This window comes from Pezoporus occidentalis, unplaced genomic scaffold, assembly GCF_034315485.1.
Source record: "Pezoporus occidentalis ecotype Australia unplaced genomic scaffold, CSIRO_AGI_Poc_V1 ctg45, whole genome shotgun sequence".
Taxonomy (NCBI): Eukaryota; Metazoa; Chordata; class Aves; order Psittaciformes; family Psittacidae; genus Pezoporus; species Pezoporus occidentalis.
Window position 1 is genome coordinate 3,038,455 of NW_026915780.1, and position 20,753 is coordinate 3,059,207.

The 20,753-nt window shown below is 44.3% G+C and overlaps 1 protein-coding gene across 2 annotated transcripts in view; it reads right to left on the reverse strand.

Annotated features, from left to right (window-relative positions):
* DOCK1 (dedicator of cytokinesis 1) overlaps positions 1–6,270 on the reverse strand; it is a 315,311-nt gene extending 309,041 nt beyond the window's left edge. For both annotated transcript variants that reach the window (XM_062635214.1, XM_062635213.1), the window contains exon 1: positions 6,060–6,270. In XM_062635214.1, the coding sequence (XP_062491198.1) occupies positions 6,060–6,195 (136 nt within the window). In that variant the 5' untranslated portion in view covers positions 6,196–6,270. The remainder of the gene's footprint in view (positions 1–6,059) is intronic.
* Between the last annotated feature and the right edge of the window lie 14,483 nt (positions 6,271–20,753).

Below are 20,753 nucleotides of genomic sequence, written 5' to 3' on the forward strand. Positions count from 1 at the left end.
CCATGTCTTTCTGATGTTGGGGACACCAGAACTGTGCACAGTGCTCTAAGGGGTCTCACAAGAGCAGAGTAGAGGGGCAGTGATGAGCTGCCACTCCATGTTTCGTGAGAGTTTCAGACTTGCACCCAATAGAAGAGGAGAGGCCAGACTGACATCTTTAATAGAGTAAATACTTTAAAACTGGATTAGCACTAGCTCCCCATTTGTGCTTTGATCCATTCATCTCAGTCAGCTTTCAGCCATTTATCTCCAGTTGGCCCCACCTACAGGTATTTAATGAGATTTATTGGATTTCAGTCCTGCAGGACTACTGAAGGATCAGACCAAGCATATCCTGCATGTGCTCTGCAGCCAACACTGGACAAACTCCAGAAACACAACCATTGCAAAGAAAACTTATTGCAATGCTTATGCCTGTAGCTGCAAACTGACAATGGCTTCCTGGACACTAAGCTGCATCCAGTTTACTTTCCTCTTCCATGAAAGCTCTGCCTATGCACAAAAGGTATTTATGATACTGTGAGGGTGGTGAGGCACTGGAATGGGTTGCCCAGGGAAGTTGTGAATGCTCCATCCCTGGTGATGTTCAAGGCCAGGTTGGATGGAGCCTTGGGTGCCATGGTTTAGTGTGAGGTGTCCCTGCCCATGGCAGGGGGGTTGGAACTGGATGATCTTAAGGTCCTTCCCAACCCTAACTATTCTATGATTCTATAGAAGGAAAGCTGCACAAAGGGTAGTACATCATCCAAAATCAGAGTCCTATCAGTGCACCTAAATCAAGTATTTAGAGCAATAAGAGACAAAGAGGAAAACTATAAAACCCACCATGGTATCTGATATTCCAGAAAGGCTTTTCCCCTGAATTAAAACCAAACCAAAAACCTTAAATCAGGACCTTCTCCCACTGGTACTTCCAAACCTGTGTACAACGTAAAGTGTAAATCCTTGTCTTGTAAAAATTCCCTCTCCCTCCCCTTTGATTTTCTAGGATCAAGAGTGGAAATTGAAAGTGCCAGGTTGGACGGGGCTTGGAGCAAGCTGCTCTAGTGGAAGGGGTCCCTGCCCGTGGCAGGGCTTCGAGCTGGTGGAGCTTTAAGGTCCCTTCCAACCCAAATCACTCCATGATTTCATGATAATTAACAGCTGAAAAATCCCTGAACTGACTGAGAACTTACTCTGCAGAGTGAAATAACTGCTCTGTATCACACTCACATGCAGCCGGCTGACAGCAGGAAGTCCGTATGTGTTCTACAAGTAAAAAACAGTATTTCTGGTAAATCCCTACACGAACCATTTCTTGGAACAATCCCCATTTGCAGTTTTGTTACTGACCTGGATGAAAACAAACAGGAGTACACACTTGCTTCCACTTACCTGTTACCTTTATCCCTTTCCAATCTCTTGCTTGCAAGAAGTGCTCATTGAGAGAGAGCAATAGTGGCTGCTGTGTAAACTGAGAGCAACCAAACACATGCCTACAGTCAAATTAAGGTCACTCATTTCAGAAGTACAATTCACCTACCAGGACCTTACCTCTGCTTCATGTGATGCCAGGGATGGGGAGCACAGAAATGCATCCCAGTAACAAGCAGGGAATTAAAAGATAGCACAAGATATCACAAAATAAAACAGTAGGGTACATTACCTCTAGGAGACTGAACCTGCACATCCTTTACTAAAATGGTGTTATGCTAATGCATCAGCAAATATTGCATGGGCATTTTTACTCCATCAGTTTAGGATGTATCAGAGCACAGTCTTGTCAGCAACTGTACAAAAGGAAAAGTCATAGAACTGCAGCCTGGTTTGGGTTGGAAGGGCCCTTAAACCTCATCCAGTCCCAACCCCTGCCACAGGCAGGGACACCTTCCACTAGAGCAACTTGCTCCAAGCCCCTGTGTCCAACCTGGCCTTGAACACTGCCAGGAATGGGGCAGCCACAGCTTCTCTGGGCACCCTGTGCCAGCGCCTCAGCACCCTCACAGGGAAGAGCTTCTGCCTAAGAGCTCATCTCAGTCTCCCCTCGGGCAGGTTAAAGCCATTCCCCTTGGCCTGTCCCTACAGGCCCTTGTCCCAAGCCCCTCTCCAGGTTTCCTGCAGTCCCTTTAGGCACTGGAGCTGCTCTCAGGTCTCCCCTTCAGGAGCCTTCTCTTCTCCAGGCTGCCCCAGCCCAGCTCTCTCAGCCTGGCTCCAGAGCAGAGCTGCTCCAGCCCTCACAGCATCTCCATGGCTTCCTCTGGACTCGCTCCAGCAGCTCCACATCCCTCTTGTGCTGCTGCCCCAGAGCTGGATGCAGGACTGCAGGGTGGGGCTCTGACAAGATATGCTACAGAAGCACAACTAGCAACACTAAAATATATATATATATACACACAGTTACAGAACCACAGACTGATTTTAAGACACCGGTGTCCGTGACCCATTATCTTTGGCATAATACAGGCATCACGTGCTGTTTTTAAGCAGTAACACTCAACACATCATCCTGTACAGATACCCAGCACTATCTTCATCAAGGCTTCGCATTTATGAAGCTGTCCGAAAGCCAGGAACACCTTGCCTGCAAGGCAGAGCTCACACCTTCTTACGGATCATAGTAAGGGCACAACTACCCATGTTTTCCAGTGACTCAGTTGGAACAGCAGAGGAAAGCAGAGTCAGCATCCTGAAAATTAACTGGATCTCATCGAGCACAAGACCTGCAACCTGGAAGTTCTTCTACATCTGGCCACGTAGGGACACACACAGCACCATTTTTCTATTTCACCATTTTGTTAAAAAAAGAAGAAAATAGCAATTAAACTATCACAGTACTGCTCCAATTACTCCATATCTGTGCATACTATGAACATAAATGCATTTTAAAGGCGATACCTGCATTAAGAATAATAGCACCAGTTCTTACTGCAGTTCTAAGCCCAAAGGAAAAGGGTTAAGTAACAGCAGAAGTCAAGAGGATTTGGAAGCTGCTAGAGCCACTTTATGCTATCTCAGAAGTACTATTCAGGCTCCCAGACTTCCTAAAGCAGCTCATTACATCTCCTCTCCACCAGCATAAGGAGGAACACCAGAATTACCATTTTCACATCCCACTAAAAGCAGAAAACAGGAGACTGAGCAGCCACAATCCGCAGCCACTTGTCACACCCAGAGTAAGCAGCAGATACAAGCAGCTTCTGAAAGCTTCTGATGTCCCTCTTGAGGAAGCCAGACATCCACGTGGCCACCTCAACAGGACCACATATCTCCCAACTGTCATGAGGCAAGAGAGAAAACCCAGAAGGGTAAGGGTACACAGCATCAGGATGGAGAAAAGCTGCTTTTAGTTAAGCTCATTGTTTTCCCGTTTCAGATGCTTCCCTTTATGTTAATCTAATAGCTGCATTATCCCTTTATATCTGCACCCATTCCTCATCCAACCGTGCTGAGTCCTGAATGCTCTCAGGAAGTGGAGCTGAGTCACGCTCACAACTGCCTGCTGAGATAATGCCTGTGCACTACACAGCAGCACTCCTCAGTTTGAAGCTCTTAAACTCTAGTTTACACACGTGCTGGACATCCAGGAGCATCCACAAACCCCACCGTGCCAGGAGGGGCAGCGTTTCCTAACCCATCTGCATCCTACCACAGCTTCTGTATAGGGATGTTGCAATATTTTGTTCCAACTGCATCACAGTCAGCCAATCTTTGGGACCTGAGATGTTAAGAAAGCTTTGTTGTGCATAGGAACATGCTAGTCAAGAGGAGGGAAAAGAACTACAGTATTTGCACTGGGGGGTTGGAACTAAATGAGCTTCCAACCCAAACCACTCTAGGGTGCATATACACATGTATATCATATGTATATGTTTATTATAATTACACATCTTGCATACATACACACGCATTTCTGAGCTCCCATGACTGGGACATAATATAATCCACCACAATAGATACTTTCCTGTCATTTCTACTGTAGTGAAGCACTCACACTAAGCATATTACATGTATGTATCACGAAGGTAGCAGTGCAATTAATCCTGCTTCACTGCCAGACAACACTGACCCAAAGTTAGTCTCCATCACTGGTCATGGTAAGTAACTAGGAATTAAAATGTTAGCGCGCTCAGTTTAACAGAGTCTTCTCCATTTGTGCTTGGGACTATCCAACCACTGCACCAATTCCCCACAACCACAAAGTTTCACAAGCAGCAATAAACGAAGCATCAGAAGAATCACCGTGTCCAGAAGCAACCTTGTTTAACAATGCAAAGATGTGTAAAGCACGTATAACCAAACTGAATATTCATCTTCCTCAGGAGGAAACCCAGCAATACCAAAAAGAAGCCAAAATTCAGCCAAAACGGTGTCTAGCAGAGTGGCATGGGCCAGTGAATCACAACGTGCAATTAGCTCTCAATCTGATTTTATCTCTAAGTAACACTTCATCTGCATTTGAACCCTCACAGCCCTATAGCTCAGCAGAGAAATACCCTAATTTCGCTGAGGATCACCCCTCAACTACCATACAAAAACAAGCCTATCATAAAGCCATGACCAACTCCTCTCCAGAGCAGCAGACACCACAAAAGAACACCAACTGAGCACATAACCTCGTGCTTCTTGTAACTCTGAACCCATGTTTTTCCTTAAAGCACACTGAAGACTTGTTCTCCTGCTACATAGGGAAGTTCCCACGCTGGATATCCAAATACACTGGAAATGTATTCTTAAATATGCAATTTATTCCACACTTCTTATTCTCTCATCCTTTCATATTCACCTCCAGGACATCAATTCCTGGAAAGCCAGGCCTGGGCAATCACCTCCACCACAGTACCAGATACAAAGTTCCTGCAAAGAACAACTTGCTTTCTTGTGTTACTGGTTTGTAACACCGGGTATATACTATGTGATGGCTCAGTCATTCCAGTCTTCCTGAAACACCTTACCTATCCCACACCGCAACGCAGGGATTTGGAGAACTCACTAAGCGACAGCCACCCACAGCACTTCTGCTGCTGTGTATCTGTCCTGCATCCCCAACACTCATGCTCCTTACAGGTCCCGCACAGTGTAACCGGACAGCCAGGAATTCCCAGTGATTTAAAAGCCATGCCTTTGTTTCCTAGGAATGTACACACAGAATAGAAAATTAATTCCCAAAATTCACTTGGGCTCTCCTTAGACCCAGAAACTCCTTGGTCCTGCTCATGGTGTTTATACAAGGCTTAGCTGTGAGCACGTATGAAAAGCTGTTCTTCACAATCCGAGTCCAAGGAATGCGCTGGACATTAAATGTGCATTTCCAAATTGAACAGCCAGATTTATCATTTCCTTCCCCAACACACACGCTCTCGCTCGGGCCAACAAAGTTTTCTCCTCCATAACCCCTAAAACCAGCTTTCAAACAAAACGAACCATCTTCACAACCAAACCAGGCCCTCGCAGCCCAACGCTGCCCAAAGCCACCCGCGCTCGGCTCCGTTTAATTACGGCTAATGAGAGCGGAGATGCTTTAACCAGCAGCACAGAACAATCCGCCTCTGTTCCAAAGGGACGGAAGAAGCAGAGAACGGAATGGATCCGCGGAGAGCAGCGCGGAGGGGAAACCCCTCATCTGTATGAAAATCACACTGCCTGCGGGAGCCAGAGCCTTCTCCCTTGGGAGCGACTGGGGATGAGGGCGCACCGGGCAGCACCGCGGATCCGGCGCTGGAAGCGGAGGAAAGAAACCAATCTGAGAGCAACTCAAAGCCCTCTTCCAGTAGGGAAGGAAACAGGAACAAACAAGAGGAAAAGGCAACTTTTTAAGCGCTCCAAAGGAGGTTTCCACACAACTTCCGAACTTCCCCCGACCGAAGCCCCGCGGGTGGGGGGGCTGCAACCACGGAGGCCACCCCGGGGTTAACCCGGCCGCCCCGCTCCCCATCGCGGCCGCTGCTTCCCTGCGAGCGCGGCCCCGGCCCGGCGCAAGCAGCAGCAGCGCTGAAGGGGAAAGGAGGGAAGGAGAGAGGCCCGCGCCTGGCCGGGGCTCCCGCGGCGCAACAGGCGGGCTCGGCGCCGGGACGGCTCCTCACCTACTCCGTACTTCTCCTCCCGCTTGGTGGGGACCCAGCGGGTCATGGCGCTGGGGGATGCGAGAGCCCCGCTCCTACGCCGCCATTTTCCAACCGCGGGACGGGAAAAGTTTCTCCCGACGGCGGAGTCAGTCATGTGGTGCGGGCGGAGCCAGCGGCCGGGCGCCCCGGCCGGCCCCGGGGTAGGCGGAGGGGAGCGCGGGCTGCCCGCCCCGGCCGGCCGTGGTGCTGAGCTCCACACACGCGAACGGGCCGAAGCCCCCCCCCCCGCCTCGAAGGGCCTTCAACGATGAGAAACGCGGCCGAGGCCCGCTGGGTTTCTACACAAAGGAGAGCGAAGTAAGGTGGTGGCTGTTTGGCACTCACCCTAATGGTGCGATTGCGTTCCAGGTACACCTGGCCTTGCTCTGCTGGAAAGTGGCTTCACCTGTGCAAAATCAGCTCGGTATAAAGGCAGCATGGCTGGCCTTAGGGCTACAGAGGCAGGCAGGTTAATTGGAAGGTTCTAATCGTCTTTAGAACACCTGTTGTGAAGAAATCATCGGTCTCTCATAAGTTGAGAGCTGGGCTGGGTCAGGCTGGGGAACAGAAGGTTCCTGAAGGAGACATCTTAGAGCAGCTCCAGTGCCTAAAGGGGCTGCAGGAAACCTGGAGAGGGGCTTGGGACAAGGGCCTGTAGGGACAGGCCAAGGGGAATGGCTTTAACCTGCCAGAGGGGAGACTGAGATGAGCTCTTAGGCAGAAGCTCTTCCCTGTGAGGGTGCTGAGGCGCTGGCACAGGGTGCCCAGAGGAGCTGTGGCTGCCCCATCCCTGGCAGTGTTCAAGGCCAGGTTGGACACAGGGGCTTGGAGCAAGCTGCTCTAGTGGAAGGTGTCCCTGCCCGTGGCAGGGGTTGGAGCTGGAGGAGCTTTAAGGTCCCTTCCAACACAAACCAGGCTGGGATTCTGTGATTCATGGGGTTTAGCCTCTGCTCTGATCCCTGTAAACATCTGCCCCTCAAGGATTTCTGGCTGCTTCCTTCCCAGAGGCGCAGCACTAAAGCAAGGTAATTGCTAATACGTAAGAGTAGCAAGCTGCTCGTGTTTGGGTGTTGCCATGTTGATGAGCGCACATTTCCAAGTAAATCCTTCCTGGGCCATAAAGATTAGAAACCACCTGATTGCACAACATAAATCAAAAACCTGGTCCAAACTTAACATCCCTTGGTTAATTTAGACATGCAATATGTGATTACAAAAGAATGAGCAAGGGAAATGAGCTTCCTGATCTCAATCGCTGTGTCCTTTGACAGTGATTTAAAAAGAAAATATATAAAGCAGTCTTAAACAAGAAGAAGATAAACTGGGTGAAAGTCAGCACAAAGCAGAAGGTTAACACTGAAGAGAAACAGAGGGCTGAAATGTCTGCCAGGCTGGCATTTGTTAGGAGTAGTCCGCCAAAGGAGAAGCCCCATGCCAGAGATTTAAGAATGAAAATAGGTCGTCTTTTGAGATCAGGGTTAAATCTCTTTCCTCTTATTTTCTTGGATCCTTAGGAACACAAAAGCGTTCGGTACCGTCAGGTTTGGGGATCAAGTACTCAACATCGGAGGGATTCTACTCCTCTTTCCGTGAACCTTCCTTTCTCCTGTCTTTGGGATTTGTCCCCCAGGTCACCACCTACGCATTCCAACTCATCTAAATGTCACTGTTCTCCTCCTGCAGAATTCAAAGGCCGTTGTGATCGAGTGAACTATGGCACCTTGATGCATTATGCCCAGGAGTGAGAAGATCAAAAGGCTTTCAAAAGCAGCTTCGTGGCCTGTCATCTTTATCCTGCATTAATGGGTAAATGATTAGAATCCTACCAAAGACAGCTTCCAAGTGAGCCCTTTGATTTAACAGGTTTATTTTTATAAGACAAATCGAAGTGAATTAACTGAAGTAATGGATGTAACTTGCCCTGTTCATATAGTCATCTTTGCTTTTCCACGCCAGGGAAAGGAGAAGTGAAGTGGAAAAGCAGCACAGCAATAGTATTTACTTCTAATGATGATCATTTTGCAGTTTTATGCAATATTTTTATGGTGCTCCTAAAGATGTGCAGCAAAACTGCTGTAGCTGCTCAGGCATTAGGTAGGGATTTTTAAGAGTATTGCTATAAATCAGGGAGCCTGATTGACTTTTCATTTAGATTACCCTTAACCAGGAATCGCTTCAGTGATGCGTGTTCATCTGTGCCTGTGCAGATTCAGTGAATGCTGTGGTAGCTTTTGCAGATACGGGGTGTGAATAGGGAACACAAAGCAGCGCTCTGGTGTTAATTTAAACCTGCAGATAGCTGTCATTAACCAATAAATCCTATGTTCTGTCCTTTCTGGGCCTCAGGGTTCAAATGTGAAACTCAGACTGTGATATTTGGTCTAGTTTGAGGGAAGCTAAAGGCGTGTGTTTCCAATTCATGAGAAATAAACTGCTGACAACTGTTCTTCAGGTGTTAACTAAGGGTTAAATTAAATTCTACTATAGATTGGCACTCCTCAGTCTCAGTTTACATGCATATTTACACTAAATAGGAATTATGTATACCTAGGAGTAAGTACACTCCCAAGGCAGGAAGTACCAGATTCAATAAAGTGAAAGCTCAAGAATTACTTACAGCTTCTCTGTATTAAATACACGTTCTGTACTACAACAGCAAACTCTATTTTGACTTCAGTGAAAGAAGATATTTGTCCTGTTGGCTGATCATGACCTATAACAGAAACAACCTGAGTAATCCCACAACCAACGTAAAGCCTCGCTGATCCCAATGAGGAACTATATTCATTTTATTGCTTTCCACATTTTCATTTTAATGAAAACATGTTACAAATAGAGCTAATGCCATTAAACTTTTGATAACCAGTAAAAACTGTTCCTAATTCACAATGTATTAATATCCTGATGCTGTTTTTTTATAGCTAGGAAAAAAAAAAGCAGTAACGGATAGGACTTTAATATTGAGAAAATAAAAGGGTTTTCTATTTCTCCAGCAAACATAATATAAAGCATCCTCCTGAAGAATATTGTTCATTAAACTGTAAAATGCTCAAGCTGACATATTTTACATACTTGGGCATAATACATTTCTTCACACTGTGCATGTGTGTTTTTCATTTAGGAAGAGGAAACTGAAAAATGCTTCTGCCCATAAAATCCAACAGTTTTATCACATCATTATGTCAGCTCTTTGGATTCTCACCTGATTTTTTTAGTGCATCCCACTGAATTGGAGGCTCTTCTCTTGGAGCAGAGTAACATTCCTTTTTGTAACGTTACCTCCAAGAAATCCAAATGCACTGTTTGGCTATGAATGATATTTGGAATTCTTGTCACGGAAATTAGGAGTATCTTTTGGAGAGAATAAATGGAAACAGAGATGTTACCCTGCATGAAATATATCTGCAGGAAATAAGGGATACTCCGTGCATGTACAGATGCAGGCAAGTTGTATTTCTTATTTATTGCATATGACTGCACGAGAGGAATGTTCCACCTCGCTTAAATATCACAGGTTTTGTCATATTTTCTGTTTCATTGTTAGGCCTTGTAGGTAAATTCAGTATTTTCAGTCAAAACGTGTAAGTAGTTATTGTACGCACACAATGCAAATTCCTCTTGGAAATACTCCTCCCAGGAGGACTTATAAAAATCATACAATAAATACTGGTTTGCTTTTCTGTTCCTATTAAAGATATTTTGTTGGAAACGTTACTGTTTCCATTCCAGATACTCCATCTATTTTTGCTGCACAAGTTTCATTTGGGTGAATGACCTCTGTGCTCTAGATCGTTTCTGTGATGAATGGCTGCCTGTGTTCCATGTTTGGGTTTGCACAAGGTGATGGATTTTTATACCTGAGGGAAAGACACTTTAAATATACCTTTTTTTTGTATGATCTTTGCTCTTAATCAGAGTGGCAATAAAATCAAATTTATGAGTTTGTGTTACCAAAATGGCTTCAACCTTGGTTTTACATATAATGCTTTATGTATGATTATTAGACAGAAGCTCTTCCTTGTGGGAGTGGTGAGGCACTGGCACAGGGTGCCCAGAGAAGCTGTGGCTGCCCCATCCCTGGCAATGTACAAAGCCAGCTTGGACACAGGGGCTTGGAGCAAGCTGCTCTTGTGGAGGGTGTCCCTGCCCGTGGCAGGGGTTGGAACTGGTGAACTTTAAGCTCCCTTCCAACCCGAACCATTCTATGATATGCACCTATGATCTTGGAGATCTCTTGTAGGGGAATGTGGACAATTTTCAGAGAGAATTAAGAAGCCAAAGCTGAATTTCCAGTGATGTCCCTGTTGGCTTCGGTCAGCCACAGTGTGGCATTTATAAAGCCGGTCTGAAGTTTGACAGTAGCTAGAAGGAAGTTTTTTGCTCCTCCAGGCTTTGCCCATATGTTTTTGAGGCATGCTCAGTAATCTTTAATCTTCCATTTACTTTTATAGAAGCATTTTGGTTATACATGGGTGTGTCTTAGGCTTTTCTTCTGGCAGGAGGAGGTTTGCGATAACCAGCATGTGGAGGCAGGACTTCAGTTGCCAGCAGAAGTATTCAAAGGCAACATCTGAATTTAAGTAGTCACTTCATTCATTGCACTGGTTTGGTGTTTTCCAGATGGGTTAAAGAGAACCCCTCTCCTTCCATTCTGCTGACTCTTAATCAGCATTTACCTCTTCCCTGCTTTTGAACTTTTATATTTACAGATTATGGGACTATTTGGAACATAAAGGCCAAAGAATAATTTCTAAGTTCAGGAAGGAGATAAAGATATTAATTTATTAAATGATATTTTTGTTTTAAATTGCTCATTTTTAGCCTAAAAATGGGGCTTGGCTGTATGTAATGAAACTGGTTGTTTCATAACTTAATGTTCCTTTGGAAATACTTCAGACTGTTCTCACTGTATTATACAGAAAGTGATACAATAAACAAGACATCTTCAGCAGGTTTGATGTTTAAATACAAATGTGTGAACATCTCCTAGTTACTCTTTGTAAATACATAAGGGTTTCCAAAGTGATGTGTTTTAGGAAGGGTATGATTATCATAGATACAGATTGGTTTGTACCATGGTGTTCCATCTTGTGCTCTAGAATAGAAAATAATTTATAGGAGTTTTACAGTGATACAATAAATATGAGTGCTTCATTTCTACAAAAGGGGAAAATATGGCTTTTCATCATGCCAGAGCGTAAGATTTTACTTTCTTCAGAGAAAAAGTGCAATGAGATTTTATGCTGGGTCACTCTATATCCCTGTATTACATGGATAGTGCATCTTGTTCTGTCAAAAGTACCGCACGCATCACTTGAAGTAGTTTATATGTTTGGCAGAGTGTACCTTGGACATTGGCAAGTAACAGGTTAACTCTGGAGGGGAATCTTGCCTTGCTAATGGGAACACTCTGTGTAGGGTGATGAAGCCTGAAGCAGTGTATTTACCCAACTGTCATCCTTCTTAGGGAGGATGTTTATTCCTGCAGGCCTGAAGCAGATGAGGTACTTACTTAGGAAATAACATTAGCACTTTCAGGTTTATCCAGCTTCACTGCAGCCCAAAATTTCACCCAGTGTAGGAATACTTTAGTAGTTCCAGCCAAAATACTTAGCAACCCAAGGAAGATCTGCTCACTCACATGAGCATTATGGTGTAAACTCCAAAGCACACAAAACTTGATTTTTCTTGGGTTCCTTATGGGAGCTAGACTTTAACCCTTAGTACCAACGGGCTCACACCCTGGATAAGTACTTGGGGATATCATTCCAAATGTTACAGTCAAGCCCAAAGCAGTTAAGGGAAAGTGTAATATGAATGCTTCCAAAATACAAGCTAGTATGTAGCTTAATGTTAGTTAGTGTCAAATCTTCCTCCTCGCAACAGCTTTAAATAAACAACAGTGTAAGGTTTTATGTGGGCTTGTTTTCTGTTTAGTATTTAGTAATACATGTTTCATGTATTTGGTCTTTATACTCAAAATGAGATATTCTTTGGCAAACTCAAAGATAACGAGCGAAACAAAATGCTATATACAACAAGTTAGGGAAGCATTCTTCCCAGAGATCAGTTAGTTTAACTTTCTCAACTCCAACAAGTCTGTGGTTCTAAATCTGACACATTATGTTCAAGTCTCATAATAAAAGAACTGGAACATTTTGCAAGAAGATTGAGAAAGATTTTTCTGGGACTGTATTCCAGTAGGATTGTTATTTGTTAGAAGCTAGATGATGATCAGATAAAAGAGGACAAGCTCTAGATGAAAACGTACATTATTCCTGTTAGTAACACTCAGCACTTCCGTAGCACTTAACATTTGGAAAGCACTGAGCAAATATTAACTCTCTCTTGTGAGACAGAAAGATGTCCTTATCTCCTGTTACGAGTGAGAGGCAGCTGAGCTAAGGCCAACTCTTTAAGATGTGATGGGCAGTCAAAAATGGAGAAACTCAGAATATCAGACCGCTTCTGTCACCTCTTGATTATGCGGTTTTCCTGAGGCCAAAAGTGACACATTAGCTGGGGCAGGGTTAGATTTTATGATTTCCCCAGTCTGCAGACAGTGTTCCTTCTCATCATTTGATGAACGATGGAGGATGGCAGTGAGAAATGACAATGGAAGTACATGATGTGCTAGCACCCTCGTAGAAGGGTTGAGAAACTTATTACGGAATTAGGAAGTATTTGAAGCAACGATGAAAATGATTTTGCAGGAACAAAGAACTCACAGAAATGCTCTGCACATAGAAAAAAAAAGTGATAATTTTGAAGGAATAAATAAAAACATCCTATTGACCTTTTAGCTAAATTGTACAGCCATTTAAGCCCTTACCAGAACAAGTTGGAAATGGATGGGAGGATGCCCAGGAGACTGCATGTAGAGTAAGAAGCTGACATCCCTGTTGACAACAGCTTGATCTGAAGCAGTCAACAAACTCTGCAGCAGCAGCAACTGCCAAGCACAAAGGGAATTGAGCAGCGCTGACAGTCATGGTCCAGGGGCAAGTGGTGCCCATTATCTCTCCTTCTGCCTATCTGCTGGCGTGCCTCCAGAGCTGTGCTTCTAAATGTCTTTCTCCCCAAAAGGACTGGCAGGCTTTCCTGTAAAAGTGGCAGGATTGGTTTTTCGGAACAGTCTTTTAGAAGCCTTTCTCAGATGTGTGCAGTCCTTCTGGGGCCACAACACAGAGCAGCTCCCAGGGCCTGAAGGGACTACAAGAAACCCTGGAGAGGGGCTTTGGCCAAGGGCCTGTAGGGACAGGCCAAGAGGAATGGCTTTAACCTGCCCGAGGGGAGACTGAGCTGAGCTCTTAGGCAGAAGCTCTTCCCTGTGAGGGTGCTGAGGCGCTGGCACAGGGTGCCCAGAGAAGCTGTGGCTGCCCCATCCCTGGCAGTGTTCAAGGCTGGGTTGGACACAAGGGCTTGGAGCAAGCTGCTCTAGTGGAAGGTGTCCCTGCCCGTGGCAGGGGTTGGAGCTGGAGGAGCTTTAAGGTCCCTTCCAACACAAACCAGGCTGGGATTCTATGTACCATAGAATAAAAGCTTTTGCTGCTTCCCCTGGCCTTGGATAGAGTCTGCAGTTAAACCACTCCCAGAGCAGACGATGGGACGGCATCTCCACACCTCCCAGCCATGTTGGCATGACAGATCCAGTTCCATTTTCAAACCCCCAAATATTTCCATTGAACCTCGTACCTCACAATTGATTCAGATAGCTCAAAATGACTTCTCCAAAATGAGTTTTCTGACTGGACAACAGAGCAAACTTTTTCCCAATAAGAACAACCAACCTCTGGAATAATCTCCCCAGGGAAGTGGTTGGACCCATTTAAGACTCAACTGTACAGGGTGCTGGGCTATCTAGTCTAGGTCATTCTTTGCCTAGAAAGGTTGGACCAGATGATCCTTGAGATCCCTTCCAACCTGGCATTCTGTGATTCTATGATTATTTATTCACCTGGGGACATAGCCAAGAACTCAACCCCTCGCTTTTGGTCTTCCATAAATGCTAGCCTTTCTTTTGAAGGAGGTTGGTTTTGTCTGGTTTTTTGTCTCTATTTTGAAACAGTCAGAAAGTTAAAATGAAGCTTTTTTTTTAAGCTCCTCTATTCAAATAAACCCCACAGGCTTTTTAGCTCACACTATTTTCACTTTGATTTTTTCTTGTCTATATTAGCACACAGATGTTTAGTAATCCTAAATATTTCCCTTTTGGCTATTAAGTGTTAATAAATAGAATGCAATTTGTGACCAGGTTCACCAGGACAGTTTTTAAATATGCATAGGCATAAATGCCCCTTTCCAAAACTAGCCACATGTTTCTTCCAGTCACATAAAATCCAGCACCCTGAAAGTGAAGACTGATGCTGCCTATGTTTTCCATGGGTCTCAGGTGGAAGTCAGGTTCAGTTTTCCACACAGAGCATGGAGCTATTTTGCCGTTGTGCTGCAGCTGGCTACCAAACCTGATGCAGTGCATTGTGATGTGTTGAAAAAAGGAGAAAAGCAGATCTAATTCTCAGTGCCTTCCTTTTGTCTGACTTGGGAAAACATCTCAAAACTCCCTCCTGTCATCCTGGAGAACTGTCACTTTTTGATTTCCGTGAGGATGCTGCACTGAGATGGGTCAAATACAATCAAGCTGGTTTCTGTATTCCAGAGCTTGCTCTGGCTATGCTGAAACTTCAACTTGCAAACTATTTATGGGGAGAAATAGAGAGTTATGAGCACTGTTCATCACTCTATGACCGTAAGTTGTTTGTGTCGCCCTTAGTAACTACTCACAAACGTGCCTTGGCAGCGGTTGAAATGGAAATACAGAAGCCCTTGTCTGGAAGTGAAGAAATCTTCTTCCTCATCAGGAGCCTCTGCCTGAGAAAGTATTTATTTTGACAGAGAGAAATACTGATAAAACAAACCCTTTTCCCAACCGTTTTCAACGTTCATTATTTATCTCTGTCTGAATATGTACATTTATCTATAAAATACATGTAGTTCTGTGGAGTGCAATGAAAGTATTAATATTCTAGACAGGAACCCAATTTTATCTTTAAGCAGCATTTGCTGGGGATTGTTAAATCGTATAATGGAAGCTTTGTCTAGACAGTTTTCTCACTGGGCAACTTAATTTCTGTCCTTTGAACGTTTTTAATGTATTTCCTGGAACAGAAAGTCCCAATAATTTGTTTACAACCTTTTCTGGAAACTCTGTCCAGTTTATAACATTCCAAACTGATAACCATTTGTCTAAAGCAAACCATGTATATTCCTGGAGTAGGAATGTTCTCGGAGAGAACCGTTGGATAAAAGTTCCCTCAGATTGTTATAAAGCTATTAGGGTTTCTTTTTAAGTGAAACATCATCAAATGTATTACTTGGAAAGGAGCAAAACTTCCTCTCAGTCACTGTGAGCTGTTTCCATCTGATGGGTTTTATGACGAGTTACTATATATAAAATGACTCAGTGTCTTTCACAGTGGAATATCCAAATTACGACCATTATCAAACTCACCGCTGCTGTTACAGTCGCAGCATCCAGGCAGAGACCATGACACAGCTTTAAGTCTCAGCAGTGGTTGCAGGAAGAAAGAGTAAGACATTTCTGTGCAGCATTGTTAAAGCCGCCGCCTTTGTTCTCTTGACCCCGGCTGTGGTCCAAGCTCTCTGAAATCAATGGAAAGACTCACATTGATCTGGGGGGGCTTTAGCTCTGGCCAGCTCCTGGGCAAAGTTGGGGCTGTTCAGCCTGGAGAAGAGAAAGATGAGTGGAGACCTCATAGCAGTCTTCCAGTATCTGAAGGGGGCCTATAGGGATGCTGGGGAGGGACTCTTCATTAGGGACTGTAGTGACAGGACAAGGGGTAACAGATTAAAACTGAAACAGGGGAAGTTTACATTGGATATAAGGAGGAAATTCTTTCCTGTTAGGGTGGTGAGGCACTGGAATGGGTTGCCCAGGGAGGTTGTGAATGCTCCATCCCTGGCAGTGTTCAAGGCCAGGTTGGACAGAGCCTTGGGTGATATGGTTTAGTGTGAGGTGTCCCTGCCCATGGCAGGGGGTTGGAACTTGATGATCTTAAGGTCCTTTCCAACCCCAACTACTCTATGATTCTATGAAACACATTTCAGACTTTAGATCTCTCAATCACAAGCATTAAACCAAGCCTGACAAAATGTTCCTGGCTTGAACAATGCTGCAGGTGCTATTCCTAAGGATTGTAACATGATGTTTTCATTTATTTTTGAATGCACTTTTATGATGAAGTATTATTTTCTTCCATTTCAATGTGTGTACCTCTGAATGACCTCAAAGGCATAAAAAGAATGCTAAGATACTCTTAGAAAGCTGAAATGTATGAAGGCACTGGGTGTCACCAGATGTATCACTAAAGGCCATGGGGTCATTCAAACACCTACTTTTGGTTTGGGTTGCTGGTTTTTTTTCAGTAAATAGTTCTTATACTCTTTCCACCATCTTTATTGTGTTATAAGTTGAATTTTCTTCAACTTCAACCTGCCTGCTCTCTAGGAACCTCTGCCTCAGGCAGAGAGGAGGAAGTAAAACTCATTAAGTGGATGAATAAAACGGAATTATTCCTTCCAGCAAACTGAGCTTCCCACCTCCTCAGAGCTGCCCATTGGGACCTAGTCCGTCCACAAGCAGCATGGAATCATAGAATCATAGAATAAAATAGGCTGGAAAAAAACCAAACCTTAAGATCATCAAGTCCAACCATTACCCTGCCTGCTGCAGAGGCTATACGACATCTTGATGGGAGGGAGGTCCTCCAGAGCAATGGGTGAACTGGGACACGAGGTGCTTGTTGAAGGTTGCCAAGTTCAGGAAAGCATTTAGAAGGAGGATGTTTTGCAAGGCTCCAGTGTCCTGGGTTCAGCAGTAGCAGTCATTTTTCTCCTTCTTGGTAGCTGGTGCAGTGCAATGTTTTGACTTTCAGCTCGGGAACAGAGCTGATAACAAGGATGTTTTGGTTTGGCCAAGGATTTTGTGAGCCTCATGCTCTGCCAGGGAGGAGGGGGAGCCAGGAGGAAGCAGAGACAGGACACCTGACCCAAACTGACCAAAGAGGTATTCCATACCACAGCACGTCATGCCCAGGAGGTAACTGGGAGTTAGCCGGAAGGGCTGGGAGACTGCAGGGTTGGAGGAGGTATCGGTCAGAGCTTGGTCGGGGCTGGGGGGGCGAATTATCGGTCGGCTGGTGGTGAGGTGTTGTATTCTCTTCCCTTGTTATTTCCTTTATCATTATTATCACTGGTGGTAGCAGTAGTGATTTGTGTTATACCTTAGTTACTAAACTGTTCTTATCTCAACCCGTGGGAGTTGCATTCTTTTTGATTCTCCTCTCCGTCCCTCCGAGAGCAGGGGGAGGGCAAGAAAGGGGGGGAAGTGAGCGAACGAATTACCTGACTGGGTTTAAACCACGACATCCAGTCATCCCAGGAGATGCCTGCTGGTGATTCCACCTGGAAGGCAGCAGCCCGCTCCTGGAGACTTCTTGGATCACACTCATGCACTGGGTACATCTGCCATTGCATTTCAAGGGCATACAACAGGTTACTTCACCTGATACCTTTGCTTACACGCAAGAGGACGGTTTCCATAGCCAGTCTGCTGTCCCCTTCATCTCACTGCCTGCAAAAACCACCACTACCTTAAAACGCAAAGGATTAACTTCCCATTTTGGAAGGATCTGTGAGTGTGTCAGAGCTGTCACATTTTGATTGTTCTTTTAATGCTTTAAATCCTGAACTTTTAATCCAACTTCAGAGTAAGAAATATTCCTTCTTTGTATTTCTCTTTGTATTTATAACTGTCTTTAGATTAGACAAGCAGATACAAGAATTGTCTTGTAAAATCATAGTTTCCCTTTAATAAGCCACTCTGACAAGCAATTATTCATGCAGGCTGCTCTGTGCTAAATGTTTTCTCGTGCTGCGCATCCCTGTCTCTTGATTGCAGGAATGCGCTCCTGTAATTATAAGTAAATATGAACTGGTGTGTGTGAAATGATTTACCAGACCTTCCGTTGCTACATGATACTGATTCTGGTCTTCTGCATGACAAAGATACAGGAGTTTTAACGAATACCATGTATATTTTCATTCCTCGGATTGTTAAGGTTGCTGTTTGTAGTTACTGGAAGTTACTTTAGCAGAAGTTGGAGAGACTGTGCACGAAGTTGGAGATACTATGCATAAAGAGTTTCTTCAGTGACGAAGTGTAAACTTTGATCCTGGAAAAATGAATATGTTATAGAGATACAAGAAGGTGAACCCAATTCCCCTTTATAACTATTCCATTTTCAGCAGATATTTTCAGTCAAACAGAAGGCACCGTTTCAATTCCCCACCCGTTTTCAGACAAACAGAAGGTACTGAATGTTGTCTTCAGCTTTCAAAGCATAATTCAGGTTTGTGGTTTCGTAGTTTTTATCTTCATTGGATAAGAATTCGGATAGAACTTCTCTGCTTGTAAAGAGTTGAAACCTGGTTGGAGCAAGTCCTCTAGGATAGCTCGTGGCCAGCGGAGAAGGGGAATAGCTGCAGAGAGCACTCATCCTATTTATCTCTGGTGTATCAGGGTGGGGTAAATCATCTCCTAATGGTGTCCATCCTTCTCCTTAACTAGACAGCCTGTAAAGACTATACATACTGTAGACTAGACAACTCTTCAGGTACTAACATTTAAACTCTACTTACCAGTAACTGGAAATTCTATGGCATCAATATATACATGTATGAAAGTTAAAAGATTTTCTGCTTGGGAGAGATCTATGCAACCAACATGTCATATTTAACTTAATAAAACAGATATTCCTTCATGAGAACAAAAAGTCTGCTCTCACACTATACAGATCTCTGTACGTTTGAGCCATACTGAGAACAATCTCAAACTGTGTAAAAACTATGTAATAATGATGGGTTATTTCACTTTCGGGCTTCAAAAAGGAGCTGTGTGATTGAAAGAAAAGCACAAAAATAGAAGTAACACTGGAAGTCTTTTAGGATATAAAGTGTTTTTACTCTCAAGACAAACACTGTCTAGTAAAACGCTGTGCTTCCTCAGAGAAAATATTTGAGGTTATATAGGGTTCACAGTTGTATTTAATTTAAAATATAGGATCACTTACATGGGTATGTAAAGAGCAAATCATGCCAAGCAAAAATGATTACTTTTTTAATTACAGTCTAAATTAGGGGAAGAAGGGAAGGACGTGCATTAAAGCATCTGGAATTTACTAAAGCGTTTGATACGGCGCCTCTCAAGATTGTGTTTGACAAATGAATCAAAATGGATTACGTAGAAATTCAATTACAGGCACAAGTAATTGGCTGAAGAATGTGCTAAGGAGTGATGATAAACATGAGAGTGCAATCCTGTTCCCACACCGGACTTTATTAGGGTTTCACTACATTGTGCAGGAGGAAGTTTCGGGTGATAGGTTGCAGAAACAGTTTAACTCACTGAGCTGCGTACCTGGCAGAAATGAAGATTCAAGTTACACAATATTCTCTCCTTAATCCCTGCAATCATTCTGACCTTCTCTAGCTAAAGGCATTGGTGGGCAGCAGAGAGTTTTTGAGGGTGCTGAGGTGCTGGCACAGGGTGCCCAGAGAAGCTGTGGCTGCCCCATCCCTGGCAGTGTTCAAGGCCAGGTTGGACACAGGGGCTTGGAGCAAGCTGCTCTAGGGGAAGGTGTCCCTGCCCGTGGCAGGGGTTGGAGCTGGAGGAGCTTTAAGGTCCCTTCCAACACAAACCAGGCTGGGATTCTATGCTCCATCACATGGCTCTGCTTGCAGGTCTATCTATTTCACATCTGTTTAGCCTTATTGATTCAGAATTATTTCTCCAATTTACAGTGTTGCTAACAGACTTTAATGCCCACCACCACTTCCTGTGCTAGGTTGTCACCTTTTGAAGCTGTTTCCCCATGGCTCAGCCATGAAGATACAAATTCAATCATCATAATTCAGGGCAGCAGTAATTTGGAGACTACAAAGTTTTCAGACCCAGCATATCCCTGCTGACTGGGTGCTAAGAGTCACCATGGAGAGGAAAATTTCCTTACTACAAGACCTGTAAAGCTAGATGAGAAATAAATGTAAGTCACTATATGTCAGCTTAGTGATTGCTTACACAATGAAGAGCAAACCTGAGTAAAATATGAGCTTGGATTACATACCAAGGAAACAACAGGCTGGCGTGAAAGTAATAATTGACCTATTTCACAGTTTCCTCTCCTGTCTTTAGTTAGAGCCCTGCAAATAGAGCGCGAAGTACCGCAGTGGGAGGTTGTGGTCCCAGTTTATACTGTTTTGCTCTGGTATAAATGATTATGCAGGTGCAGAGGGGGGGAATTTGGCATTGCAAATGCAGTGCAATTTGGATGAGCAGGACAGGATATGGATACCAAAAAAAACAGGTCAGCTCCCTGGAATATATAAAGAGATGAAAATGAAGCAAGAGCTATATCTTACTGCTCAGGCTGTAGCGTTGCAGTGGTCTACTGAGCAGGACAGAGAGCTGTGAATGTCTAAGTACTCCACCAATTATTATGGATTAAAGAAATATTGCATCTAATATGGGATAGAGTGTGGATTCTAGACCCTATAGGCTGCTACAGGGGCTGAATGTGCTCCTTAAGGGGAATT